This window comes from Gobio gobio (genome assembly GCF_949357685.1).
Source record: "Gobio gobio genome assembly, chromosome: 10".
NCBI lineage: Eukaryota > Metazoa > Chordata > Actinopteri > Cypriniformes > Gobionidae > Gobio > Gobio gobio.
Window position 1 is genome coordinate 29,883,533 of NC_137116.1, and position 14,854 is coordinate 29,898,386.

Genomic DNA, 14,854 nt, shown 5'->3' on the forward strand with positions numbered 1-14,854 from the left:
CATGCATTATACGACTATCACACTGCAACGGTTGGAGTTAAAAATCTTCTTTTGTGTTCTACTGAAGAAACAAAGACACCTACATCTTGGATGCCCTGGGGGTAAGCAGATAAACATAAAAATTTCGTTTTTGGGTGAACTATCCCTTTAAAGCTGGGAACAATTTAAAGCCAATGTGAAATGGCATTTGCAATCTGTTATGGTTTCTTAATCTTACACATTTCCTAGTGAAAATAAGACATTTTTAAGTAAATTTTGATTTTAAACAGACTTAAATAATGAACCGGTATAAAATGAATAATCACTTTCTTAGCATTTTTATTGAAGTATCACAATTAACTAAGAACATACATACCTCTTTATTTTGTTTGTTAATTCTATATTAAAGTAACAGCAATTGACCAAACAAAACAAATATCTTTTTTTTTTTTGTTAAGAAAAATAAACATCTGAATAGGCATTTACACAAGAATTAAAGATATGTCAGACATACCAGGTTAAAACAAGGGTGTAATGAATCTGAATATACAACTAAATGTTACATGAATCCCTTATAATCTAAAGTAAAAAAAAACACAAAAAGAGAGGCTGATATTGCTGTGGTGCAGCTGATGCTTGTCAGTGCTATACAATGTGCCATTATGCAACTTCTAATCAGGTTTATCAAACACATTAATAATGGCTACAAAATATGGGTAAATCATTTGTTTGGGTCGCTCTCAAGTAACAACTTTTTTTTAAGGTTTTCCGACGTACATTAATTCAAGTACTGACAACATCTATAGTGCATTAGGAGACACAGAAATGCACCTTTTTGGCACCTAAATCAACTCAATTCATAATTTTTAAGTTATGGTTATTTTGCACATACATAAAATGCACATTTTCAAATGTTATCAATTTAAAGCAGTTATATCGTACTGGTTTATGGCTCTACTTTTCAATTATGACACTTACCCCATACACATACAAAACAACTCCATCTTCTCTTATTTCTCACATCACTTAACAGGTTTATAGGCTGGTACTCAAGAAACCATCAAATGTCCAAAGACTTCTGACTTCTGAAGTCGTATGATTAAAAAACAGAGGACTAATCTGTTGTAGACCATGAAACGTTCATTATGCCGCTTATAATTTGTTGAACGGTACCACTGTCAAGTTATCAGGAGGTACAATGTTACTTGCAGGAAAAACTTTGTTCAAAAATCCAAGAGGCTTCACAATACAAACAGGAAACAAAGGCCCATTCACAGATGTTGCAACAAAAAAGGAAACAAGAGAGCAATAGGGACATTCAGATCCTTCCATCCTGAGTTATGGTGCATAATGATGAGTAATTTTTCTTTCTTTTCTTGAGTTTCTCATCGTGCTTGCATGAGACATGTGAGCAGAATGTCTTCAAAGCTGTAGGACATCAAGTCAAGGCTGTGAGGTGTTGCTGCTGAACAATTGCATATTATTACAGAGCCTCTTAGAAGAGCTTGTGGAATGTTTTTAGTGAAGCATTTATTGACAAAGCCATTGTGGCCCACTGTCTGAAGGCTTCCTGAAACGTCATGAAAAATCTTCCTCACAAATTCAATGTGAAGACGGGCACTTGCTGGGTGTGTCCTCGCCGAGTCCCTAATGCAGTCTGCAGGTGGTAGAGGACGTACTCCCAGAAGTTAAGACTTGAAAACATGCACAGCCCTGATAACGTATTGTCTGCATATAGGGCATTCGTTCATGCGCTTCCCGCATTTAGTGCAGGTGACCATGTGACCGCACTCCAGCAGTACACAGTCAATTACAGCGTCCATACAGATGCGACACAGGTTGTCGTCATTTGATAACTGGGTCCTGCCACCATCTGCAGTGAGAGAGAGAGGAAAAACAGATGAGCCATTACAACATGTGCCAATCAAGCTGTACGAACAAGATCTTGGGCACTATTTTAATGATCTAAGCGCATGGCGCAGGTGCACTTAGGGCATGTTCGAATCCACTTTTGCTAGTTTAACGACGGGAAAAAAAACGGTCTGCGCGCCAGGCGCATGGTCCAAAAGGGTTGTGCTTAGTCTCTTAATGAGTGCGTTTACATGCACATTCTTAAGCCGATTAATGCCGATTAACGAACATGTCATGTAAACGCAGTAACCCGTTTTCTTTTATCGGAGTACGTCATAAACGGCTTAGGCATAAACCGGTCGGAACAGGTCGTTTTTTTGCCTCTTATCCCGATTTCGCGCTGCATATAAACGCATTAACCTGCGTTCTGTCGGCTTATTGAAGTGCGCATGTGTGATAGGTGACAGAAACGCATACTTAGAGCAGATTTAAAACACATCTAGACAGAGCGAGCGTTTTGCATGAAAGAAAGAAGGAAATATATCACAAATGCAGACTCTTTTAAGACCCAGAAATTGTAAAAATGTGTTCTCATCTCTCGTGCAGTAGAAGTGATTCAGTCAAAACACTGCATCTGTAACTGCATGAGAGAGTAATATTTAAGCCATACATTTCCCGCTGACACATTGTAAGCTTTATTTAACATCACATCTGACATAACATATGGAATACTCGGAGTCAGATACGGAAATCATTAGTTGTGACGTCACTACAAGGAAATAATCCAATTTATTAATAAAGTCATGCAAACGCGGTTTACTTGCGTTGTCAGTTTACTGGTTTGCATGTAAACGGGGAAAACTGGTTATTTCAATAAGCTGATATTTGTGAGGTATCTGCTTACTGGTGTGCATGTAAACGTGCTCAATGAGTCATGGGTGTGTTTTAGGCGTAACGTGGAATAAACCAATCAGAGTCTCCCATTCCCTTTAAAAGCCAGTTGTGCTTGCACCACGGCGGAATTTGTGAGCAGAAAGACTAAACGCTTCTCCAGAGAGGAATCCTTTTATTTTTAATATTTAAAAATGTTTGTGTGCTGCTGCGCATCCCTGTGTGTGTAATAAGCAAAGTGTATGTGCGTTGTGCACACGCCTATAGGCGCATATTACTAACGCGCCCTTTAAATGACACAAAAAAATACTGCGCTATTGACTTTAGAGCAGGTTTTTTTTGGTCAATGGTTTTCAGTTGCCTCAAAATAGCAATGCGAAACACACCTCGTTTTCAGACCAGCACTGATGGGTGCAAGTGCATTTGCTATTTAAACAACGTGGCGCTGAAGGTGAAAATGATAACCGCGTCGGACTGAAACTAGCAAAAAAAACCTTGCGTCACGGCTGCTGCCGCATTGCGCCGGGTGCATGATGGGGCCCTTTGAGTTAATCAATGGGATCATGTCATATCTGAAGAACAAAATCACAACCAGAGATGGCAACACCACAAGAAAGATACCTCTAACTAGTGATGGACCGAAATTGAATGGTGATAGAAATTGTCTGAAACTGCAATTTTTACAAAAAAAGCCAGCATTTTTCAGCCTCAGTGGTCCAAAATCATTGTCCGAAAGAGTTAACGCTTCTCCGATGACATTGTTTTTCGATGTAAACATGCTAGACAGACATCTTTAACCGTTGCACTCACATCTTTTGCAGCGTCTCATGCATGAGAGTGTTCTAAAGACACTATACTCAAGTTAAAGGAAGTAAGGGGCCGCTCACACAGAACACATTTTATCATTCTACTACGCTACTTTTCCATTGTTTTTCTATGTAAACATGCGCTAGAGTAGACGAACGTCTTTAGCTGTTGCGCTCATTGTTTTTAACTCTTGCAGAATCTTGCGCATGTCATTCTAAAACCACGGCGTTCAAGTTAAAAGAAGTTTTAAAAAGCGTATCTCGACCTTGCACTTTGATTCATTCCACTGACCTGCGTATCCTGTTTTTAACATCAACGCGTGTTCTGTGTGAACCGGCCCTATGACTGATTATTTCCTGTTAACTACACCATGAACAGCACACCCAGTTCAATTACAAAAATAGCCAAATTCAAACGCTATTTTCGGTTGTGTGTGTTTGGTATAAAAAAAAAAACATTGATTTCAGTGCATCACTACATCCCAATTCTTGCATTGTGCAATTTTATATAAACTCTAGTCATACAACAAAATAATACATGATGAAGGGCATGGATGAAATGGGTTAATGGGGGTAAACCGTCACAGAAGATACATTTTTATGACCCCAAACCCTACCAATAAAATAATTACTGCATTATTAATAATTGATGGCAGTGTCCATGGCACTTTACATTTTTCTTTTGAGAATACATGCCATCTGGCAGTGGCCATGCAGGGAGGGGGTTGAAGTGCAATGACATCACAAACTACAGCGCACTGGTGGGTGTGACCAGGGAACATTTCCACCAATCGCAAGCCTTACCTCCGATTCCACCATTGCAGATTGGAGGGGGATAAGCTACCACTTAAGTGGAAGGAGCAAAGCACAGCTATTAGACTTGGCTAGGAGTTATTATTAGTTAAACATTCTATTTGATTTCCTTAATCAACTCAGACCTACAACTAAAAAAAGCATTTGCACTTTTTTTAATGAATTGTTCAGTCAGACTGTGAGGTTAAATTTCCTACCTGCAGTGATGGGTTTGGTCACATTTTCCACTGGAAAAAAAAGAAAGATTTTTAAAGATTTAATAAAACTTTTATGGACACCATTTTCTCAATTCTCTCACAATTGTAAGGTATGGCAAACGTTTAATTTTAGACTCTGTGTGTTGCTTTAGTGGAGTTCTGCATTTAGCACTCACTAGATTTGCGATTGCCCTCATTCTCCCGGTAAAGCCTCCTGACGCGCTCCACTAGCTCCCACTTCTCACAGCAGCCGGAGAAGCTCACAAAGTTCCTCGCAAGGATCTCCTTCAGCTGCCGGACGGTCAACTGCTCCACGTCATCGGGGGAAGACAGATCTGACAGAGAAGCTCTTGCCCTCCACCGCGTCTGAGGACTAACCTGATGGTAACGGGACATTCTAGTCGTTAAATAATCTCTGCACTTTAACCCTCATATTGTCTCTGGGGTCCGTTCAGACCCCATTTGTTGTTTGCCTTGTTAAAAAACATTGTTCCCTTCATCTCACTGGTATGATTTTTTGTTACTTTTGTTACATTATCTAATTAAACACAAAACAATTGTCTTGATTCAGTTGCTCTGAAGGTATGTTTGGGGGGGGGGGGGGGGACACACACTCATGTCTTTGGGATTGAAACACTGAAAGTGAATGGGAAAGGTGAAAAATTAAGGGTCTTATTTGTAATTAAAAAAAAAAAATCAAAAATCAAATCCAGCAACACTTTTGCACGCACACACACACACACACACACACACACACACACACACACACACAACTAATTTTTAATTTCAATGTTAATTTCTGCTCATTGCAATCAAGCTGTTTCTCTTGAAGCCAATACGGAAACTGCAATTCCTCGACTGGCCGCTAGGGACAGGCTACAGAAGGGAGCAGAATCTCATTGAGCCCCATGTTAAAATGCCCAACTTTACAGCAGAAAAAAACATGCTTACAGCCTGGTACAAATTTTGGTTTTGATCTATACGGCTAATTTTGTCCTTCATGACAACTGTGAGGGGGTGAATTTTTTTATAACTCATTCGTTTACATTATATAAAGCCTTAAAGTTCTGCATAATTAAGGGCGTGGCCACTTTGAGTGACAGGTAGATAGCCATTTATCTGCTGTCTGTTATTCATCGCGTCACCTCAGCTCCACCCACGTCCCGCCTCTTTGCCCATTTTCAGTTATCCAGGTGTGACGCGCGGTGACGCGCTGCCAAGATGGCAACGGCCATCTCGTCCCTACTTTACGCTTCAAAACTGCTCTTCAGAATCCTATGGGTGACGACAACAAATTCTAACCTTTCACAAGGTTTCCTAACCTTTAACAAGATTTAAATTAATTTTTTATAAATGTTTATATAAATTATATATTTTAAATTGTGATAGGAGCAGATGGCCACATCCAGAAAAATTAATGGATCTCTATGGCCCTCTTTAACACTTTATTTCATAAACTGTAATTCCCACATGTTTTCTTCTAACCAAAAATAATAATAATAATAATGTTAAAATGTATATATTTTTATACAATCACTCTGTAAATATTTTGAGTGTAGAGGGAAATGAGGAGAGTATGAGGGTTATAAAATGATCGTATTCAACAATAACCAGAAAATAGGAAATAAACCTTGATTGCAATGTGACCAGTGTTATTAACTTGAAGAGAAATTAAAATAAATTAAGGGTGAACTGAAATTATATATATATATATATATATATATATATATATATATATATATATATATATATATATATATATATATATATATATATATATTATATTATATTATATAAAATAAGTATTTGAACACCCTGCTATTTTGCAAGTTCTCCCACTTAGAAATCATGGAGGGGTCTGAAATTGTCATCGTAGGTGCATGTCCACTGTGAGAGACATAATCTAAAAAAAAAATATCCAGAAATCACAATGTATGATTTTTTTAACTATTTATTTGTATGATACAGCTGCAAATAAGTATTTGAACACCTTAGAAAATCAATGTTAATATTTGGTACAGTAGCCTTTGTTTGCAATTACAGAGGTCAAATGTTTCCTGTAGTTTTTCACCAGGTTTGCACACACTGCAGGAGGGATTTTGGCCCACTCCTCCACACAGATCTTCTTTAGATCAGTCAGGTTTCTGGCCTGTCGCTGAGAAACACGGAGTTTGAGCTCCCTCCAAAGATTCTCTATTGGGTTTAGGTCTGGAGACTGGCTAGGCCACGCCAGAACCTTGATATGCTTCTTACAGAGCCACTCCTTGGTTATCCTGGCTGTGTGCTTCGGGTCATTGTCATGTTGGAAGACCCAGCCTCGACCCATCTTCAATACTCTAACTGAGGGAAGGAGGTTGTTCCCCAAAATCTTGCAATACATGGCCCCGGTCATCCTCTCCTTAATACAGTGCAGTCGCCCTATCCCATGTGCAGAAAAACACCCCCAAAGCATGATGCTACCACCCCCATGCTTCACAGTAGGGATGGTGTTCTTGGGATGGTACTCATCATTCTTCTTCCTCCAAACACGTTTAGTGGAATTATGACCAAAAAGTTATATTTTGGTCTCATCTGACCACATTACTTTCTCCCATGACTCCTCTGGATCATCCAAATGGTCATTGGCAAACTTAAGACGGGACTGGACATGTGCTGGTTTAAGCAGGGGAACCTTCCGTGCCATGCATGATTTCAAACCATGACGTCTTAGTGTATTACCAACAGTAACCTTGAAAACGGTGGTCCCAGCTCTTTTCAGGTCATTGACCAGCTCCTCCCGTGTAGTTCTGGGCTGATTTCTCACCTTTCTTAGGATCATTGAGACCCCACGAGGTGAGATCTTGCATGGAGCCCCAGTCCGAGGGAGATTGAGTCATGTTTAGCTTCTTCCATTTTCTAATGATTGCTCCAACAGTGGACCTTTTTTCACCAAGCTGCTTGGCAATTTCCCCGTAGCCCTTTCCAGCCTTGTGGAGGTGTACAATTTTGTCTCCAGTGTCTTTGGACAGCTCTTTGGTCTTGGCCATTTTAGTAGTTGGATTCTTACTGATTGTATGGGGTGGACAGGTGTCTTTATGCCGCTAACGACCTCAAACAGGTGCATCTAATTTAGGATAATAAATGGAGTGGAGGTGGACATTTTAAAGGCAGACTAACAGGTCTTTGAGGGTCAGAATTCTAGCTGATAGACAGGTGTTCAAATACTTATTTGCAGCTGTTTCATACAAATAAATAGTTAAAAAATCATACATTGTGATTTCTGGATTTTTTTTTTAGATTATGTCTCTCACAGTGGACATGCACCTATGATGATAATTTCAGACCGCTCCATGATTTCCAAGTGGGAGAACTTGCAAAAAAGCAGGGTGTTCAAATACTTATTTTCCTCACTGTATATATATATATATATATATATATGGGTACTAACAAATTTACTTGGATTGACATTTTTACATTTTAATTGTGTTAGTCAAATGTGTGGGGATGATATTCTTCTTCTGGCCAGCCCAAGAAAGTATGTTTTACAGTTCTTGACCATGTTAGTCCTTTGAATAACCAATTAACTCACCTCTGGTGTGTGTTCAGCCTGTTCAAGGTTAAGGAGTGAGACCGAAGTGGAGTCCTCAATATCCTATCAGCAAAGAATGTTTACACAGAAAGAATATAATTAGCCATCCATGCTAAGAACAGCTTTACAAAGGATTCACCACTGACTGCCACAAGTAAACAAGAAAGCCAAGTATCTTTCAGTTTCAACATCATTCAACCCAGGTCAATAGTAGTTTAAAATGGAATGACGTGCACTTAAATCCAATGCCAAAACTCTGCAAACCAGTTCTGTCACAGGCCTTTTATGAAACAGGCATTTTGACCACAGAATTTTGTGCACAGCAGTGCATTCTGTGTAGGATTGCACAAGCCATGGTCAACAGACGTTTGAGTCAAGTGCATTGCATTGTGCGATACAATATGCCGCACAATGTGCTCTGGTTGTTACTGCTCATTTTGGCAAATGTCTTAGTATCATTTTCTGTATGCATGAAATATCCTGTGTAAATATACATATTCCAAATAGCCATGTTCACAGATAAGAATCATCTGGACACACCTGATTGGCGGATTCTGAGCTGCTGCTCCTACTGATTGGCTCTCCTTGAGTTGGAGAGGGAGCTGAGAGAGGGGAAGTGGGCTCTTCAACTGAAGCGGGTGGGCTATACAGGGGGCGTGACTGCAGAGAAGGCGTGTCTGGATCATCCTCACTTTCTGCACCTTGATGGCAAAGCACCAAGTCCACAAGGTCCTCTTTTTCCCTAAGAAAGGATTCATAGCATTCAAACACCTCAAAAACACTAATGATATTGTCATAACATACCCTATTATTAATGACGCTCAAATACCATTGCCTGTGCGAAAGTACCTGCAGGTATCAGTGTTGATATTGCGCAACGTAAGGTACTGCCGCAAGTCCTTAACACGCAAACGCATGAGCAGTGGACGCTGGAAAGAAGTGCCCTTCAGCAGCTGACAAGTTGTGCATCTGCGCAGGTTTTCCTGAAGTACTGAGCACAGCGAACAAAAACTCTTCTTACAGTCACAACAGATGTGCTACGGTGGAGAAAAAGAGGGAATTTGTACATAATCAAAAGGACAACAGGCAAAGCTGTAACAAAAATGATAATCTCTCATCTAAAATGTGTATGCGTATAGAAAGAAAATACATGAAGATCGTGGATTATTGGCCAACCCTCCTATACATTTGAATAATGTTGGAAGGTAAAAGAAAAAGAAGTGTGCATAATTGTACTGAATGTGCAATTGTAGTGTACTTCAAACCGTGTACTTCCAGATAATATAATGTTAATGAAATAAAAGTCCACTTAAGTGTACTTAAATAGAGTACACTTTCATGACTGTTTCTTAATTTGTCAAATCTGCACTTTGTAATAAATCAAAATTAGAACTTTTACTTAAAAGTACATTTGAAGTACACTTACTTTGATGCCACTTATTTTGTCAGTACATTCAGCAGTACACTTTAACCACATTTTAAAGTCTTAAAAGTAATTATGAAATAAATGACATACAAACATGTAATCAAGTCCTACTTAATTGTATTTCATATAAAATAAATATAATACATTTTAATTTAATTGCAATGAATTGTCTGTTAACATTCCATTTAGTTTGCACTTAAGCATGTTCTATTAAAGTTGATCATTTCCATCAGTAATTTTTTTAAAAGTTCCCTGCTAAACTGTACTTATTTTTCGCAAGGGAATCAAATAATAATAATAATAATAATAATACATTTATTTTGTATAGCGCCTTTAAAAGTTGCTTTCTCAAAGCGCTTCACATTACAAACAAGCACAACAATATATTATATTATATACATATATATATAAAAAAAAAATATATATGTAAATAAATGAAAAAAACAAAAAAGTAATATAAAAAGTAAAATGACAGTAAATAAACAACAAATAAAAAAAAAAAACGTTTTAAGATGTTTTTTAAAACTGACTAAAGAATGCGCTTCCCTGATGTCAGACAGGAGAGAATTCCATTCCAAAATGAGAGATTTGTGCATTTTAGTCTATCTATATTAGAATTGAGGTCATCTATATGCCACAGTACCTCTAAAATTGATAAATTAATACATTTTAGTAGATTGAAAAAAAAAATTTGTTAGATTTTCTATATTTTTTGCCCATTTTCCCAGAAGTCAAAGATTGTACATCTTTGTCTTCTGGACAAATAATATTGATGACTCATCTTGTATGCAGGCGAATATACAATTTTTTGTCCAATAAGAAGCTAATATAGAAACAAAATGTCCCCTAACTTAATATCACCAACTAGCTATATTTGCCCGGCAGTGATTTACTGTAAATTTTGTTTAAATGGACAAGCCGTGAACATGGTCCCAATTTACAGGTTCAGAAGGACCTTCAGTAGGTGCAGCCACTTCATAGGGTCTTGACCCTAATAAATACTTTGCGGTTTAATGTGCAGAACAAATGAGATTGTATGACAATGGCAGATGTATGCAGGTCTACCTACCCTTCTCCTAAAGACAGAAAAGGCTTGTCTACAGGACTGACACACCAGGCTGGTGTTGGAGTTGGTAGGTGGATATGTGGAGTATCCTGCAGTGGGAGCGAAACGAAACGGCCCCGCACCTGCCCCAAAACCAGGCTGCTGCCCTCTTACGGCCCCAGTACCCATCACTTCATTCAGCAGACCACAGCATGATGCCCACATGGACGAGGCCCCCGCCTGCACGGAAAAATCAATCACAAAAGACGAGGATGAGGTCACAAAAAAAAAGTATGATGAGGTATTTTCAAACCTTTGAGGTTGTATTAAGACTAGTGCTGTCAATCGAAAAAAGAAAAGAAAATATAACACATTTCAGGTGTGTTCTGTATCTGTCATCATGCTGGAATGGTTTAAAAGCACTTGAATGAATAATTGGCTGATCATAGGATAGGCCAACATGCAGACCATCCTTGGTTTATCGCTCGCTCTCTTACTTTGTGCAGCTGGTGAGCGAAACCCATATAGTGGTTATACACCGATCAGGCATAACTTTATAACCGGTGAAGTGAATAACTGATTATCTCTTCATCAAAGCACCTGTTAGTGGGTGGGATATATTAGGCAGCAAGTGAACATTTGGTCCTCAAAGTTGATGTATTAGAAGCAGGAAAAATGGCCAAGCGCAAGGATTTTAGTGAGTTTGACAAGGGCCAATTTGTGGGGTGTTGCCGGTCTGCAGTGGTCAGTATCTATCAAAAGTGGTCCAAGGAAGGAACAGTGGTGAACCGGCGACAGGGTCATGGCCGGCCAAGGCTCACTGATGAACATGGGGAGCGAAAGCTGGCCTGCGTGGTCCGATCAAACAGACAAGCTACTGTAGCTCAAATTGCTGTGGCTGTGGCCTCTTTCAGCAGGATAATGTGCCCTGCCACAAAGCAAAAATGGTTCAGGAATGGTTTGAGAAGCACAACAACGAGTTTGAGGTGTTGACTTGGCTTTCAAATTCTTTGTGGGATGGGCTGAACAAACAAGTTTGATCCATGGAGGCCCCACCTCGCAACTTACAGGACTTAAAGAATCTGCTGCTAACATTTTGGTGCCAGATACCACAGCACACCTTCAGGGGTCTAGTGGAGTCCATGCCTCGATGGGTCAGGGCCGTTTTGGCAGCAAAAGGGGGACCAACACAGTATTGTTTTGCAATGGTCACACCATGTTTTGCCTGGTCAATGTACACTGCAACACTGTAGAAAGCATGCAGGGTTAAAGGTGCTCTAAGCGATCCTGGGTGGAGTAACTTCTTGTTGACGTTCGAAGTGTTGTCAAACAAAACAGAGGCTAGCTAGACCCTTCCTCCTACCCCTCCCCTCCGTGCTTCCTGATTGTAAGCCCTTCTGCCGTCGGAGTTCTTGCCACCTTTCGAAGGCTTTTCCGATGTAAATTCGGGACTTTGCGCGTTCCTTCTCCTTTTCCCTTTACGTTGCAAGTTGTTCATCGGAACATCGTCTCTTTGGTCGTGTGTCGGCCATATCAAAATCATAATTCAAACTTCCCTCTTTATGCTTCTCTCTTCTACACAACCCCCTTCATGTGCATGCGTACTAACCCCAAACCTCCACCCCCAAATCATTCTTGTCGTTTATTGGCTGGAGCACTGTTTATTATGTTTAGTTGTCCAGACTGCCCAAGCTTGTTTTTGTTGCTGTTTGTGGAGCTTGTGCTGACTACAGAGACCGCATTTTTTTTACAGTGTGTTCAGGGGACAGGCAGGTAGCGGATAGTGAGGAGATGTTTGCTGTATGTGACAAAAAATGTTTTGGCCTAAAAAATGCGTGACATCGCTTAAAGCACCTTTAATAACAAACAAAAAAAGGGATGAGGCCTGGTTGCCTGGTTGAGTTGCGGTAGTAGTGTGTTGAAATTCACAGCTATTGTATGGGGCGTAACATTTTCAGAACATGCTCAATGCGGTTGACCAATCACAACACATTGGTCCAGCCCAAGCGTGCCACACGAGTCCTGAAAAGTGAAGCTAAAGCATCTCGATCACCAAACTAAACGATCAAATTACACTTCAAATACATTTTGTGTGTTATTTTAGGCAGTTTTTAAATCACGCTGATGTAAGTTCAAGTGTTAATTTTTTAAATAAGTTTGGTTTTAGTTAGTTATTTGATGCTATAAAAACGGGGGTGTGACGTTATGATTGACAGCTGAGATTAAGAGCTTCTCTAAGCAATGTAGTCACTGAGGCACCAACAGACATTTTCAGTAACTTCGGGAGGATATTGAAGCTTTAACTTTCATTTCTACACTTCCATAACTGTTTATTTCACTAAAAGTTCAGGGGCGTGTGATTGATTAGGTGGGAGTGTGGATGGGACCTTGATATTGCGACTCCACTTCAGGCTCACTACTGCACAGACTCAAGTCGAGACCCAAGATGTCAGCGCCATATTTGGACACTGACAGCTTCACTTACTGCAATGGGAACGAGTGAAGGTGCGCCGCCCATCTTTTTTACAGTCTATGGTCCAGCCAGCCAATCAGAGCACACAGTGCAATTCAACAAGGAGACACTTTACAGAGACCAGAACTAAACATAGCATTCCTGAGGGGCTGCATCCGAAATCGCATAATTCCCTACTATATAGTAGGCAAAAAACAGCATGTGACAAATGTAGTATGTCCGAATTCACATTACTCATAAAAGAGTAGGCAAAAAGTACCAGTATGACCTACTACTACTTCTGGCGAGATTATGAAGTGTGCATACTATGGACACTTTACTATCCGCGAGAGGATTTATGAATGGCAGTGAAGCAACGCAACTGACGCTGGTAGGTCACATGACAATGATGATAACATGGCAAATGTAATATGTCTGTATTACAATCATACTACACACACTCATACTGTATAGAACATACTTTTTTTAGTGGTCGAGAAAAAATTACTTATTAAGAATAAGTGTGATTACAGACATAGCCTGGGAACAGACGTGCTGCAACATTATAAATTACGTGAAAAATAATGTTTTTTGAACATTAAACCAATTTTGAAAGCATTAAACACATCCAACATGTAGGAATTGCCATTGTGAGAGTGATACTAACATGTGCATGATAACAATGGTAAGTCTGAGCTGCTTTGATTTATTTCCCCACATTCTCTGGGACATTCAGAATGTCCTGCCCAGAAATAGTTCCCATTGACTGGGATCAATCTCATTAAAGACGGATGGGAATAGGTCTAAGCCATAACAAGGATTAGTGTGCTTTAAATGACTTATGACTGCAGCTAGAGAGCACCCAGTGACACTCAACAGAGTAACCAAGGTGTTTTCATTTCAACTCCCAATTGTCATTGTGTGGTCGGTCCTGTTGCTGGGTCTCGCCTCCCAACAAATGAAAACATGAGAGCAGAAGTGTTCAAAACAAACACATTACTGATCACTGCATCTAACGTTAACTGAATACTGATACACACTGCATAAACTGCTAGATGTTTACTGATATACATTTATTTAAGAGATGAAAGATGAAATCAATGCACAAAATCACACAATACAAATTATGCATGAAAGGCTACACAGGAAATCAGCTGTTACTCATCGAGCTGATAGCAAAGATAGCAGATTATTAATGCTAGCCTGATACACAGCCAACAGAGAAACAAGTTCAAAAACTAAACGAGCATCATGAGAAATGACTGTACCTTCATAGCAGCTCCAAGACACCGCGGGAAGTCAACCAGCTGTGTGTAAAGGCAGCCTGGCCATTGCCCATGAACGGCTAACTCTTCATTTTCAGTTACTGTCAACAGCCGCACCAGGAACACTATGTAACTGTAAAGATGCGGTTTCAGCCAATCACAGCGGTGGATATCCTGTGACGCAATACCAACCAGCCAATCATGTCGTACCTCCAGTAGTGCAGCGGAAGTTTCTTTATGCCGTGTTTATTACACTTCATGTAATGGAATTACTTGTTTCCTTTGCTTTAATAATTTTTTTTACCTCAGACTAACTTACTTCGCATCTTAGAGCCTTATTATTTTTTTTGTACATAATTATTATATGAGCTGAAAGTCAGCGTTATCAGCATTGAGAGTACTATTACAACATCAATAGTGGTTTAAGAATATTTTTGAGGTTACTTATTAACACTTATTTTAAGCCATGTTTATTAACAGATTATTTGACTCAGACACTGAATATTTCATCAGTGTCACCTGAGTCACAGGTCACTGTTGCTGTTCCAACAGATGACAATC

The 14,854-nt window shown here is 39.5% G+C and overlaps 1 protein-coding gene across 2 annotated transcripts; it reads right to left on the bottom strand.

Moving 5' to 3' along the window:
- Window positions 1–290: 290 nt before the first annotated feature.
- Window positions 291–14,424, bottom strand: rnf34a (ring finger protein 34a). Of its 2 annotated transcripts, XM_079827080.1 has the most exons (9): window positions 14,297–14,413; window positions 10,601–10,816; window positions 8,955–9,142; window positions 8,646–8,847; window positions 8,106–8,168; window positions 4,714–4,915; window positions 4,538–4,567; window positions 4,332–4,373; window positions 297–1,852 (listed from the first exon to the last, which is right to left on the bottom strand). In XM_079827080.1, the coding sequence occupies exons 1-9, from the start codon at window positions 14,300–14,302 to the stop codon at window positions 1,668–1,670; spliced, it is 1,134 nt and encodes a 377-aa protein (XP_079683206.1). In that variant the 5' UTR covers window positions 14,303–14,413; the 3' UTR covers window positions 297–1,667. The 2 variants fall into 2 exon arrangements, with proteins under 2 accessions (XP_079683207.1, XP_079683206.1); XM_079827081.1 differs by lacking the exon at window positions 4,332–4,373 and having other exon boundaries at window positions 291–1,852; window positions 14,297–14,424.
- Window positions 14,425–14,854: the final 430 nt, after the last annotated feature.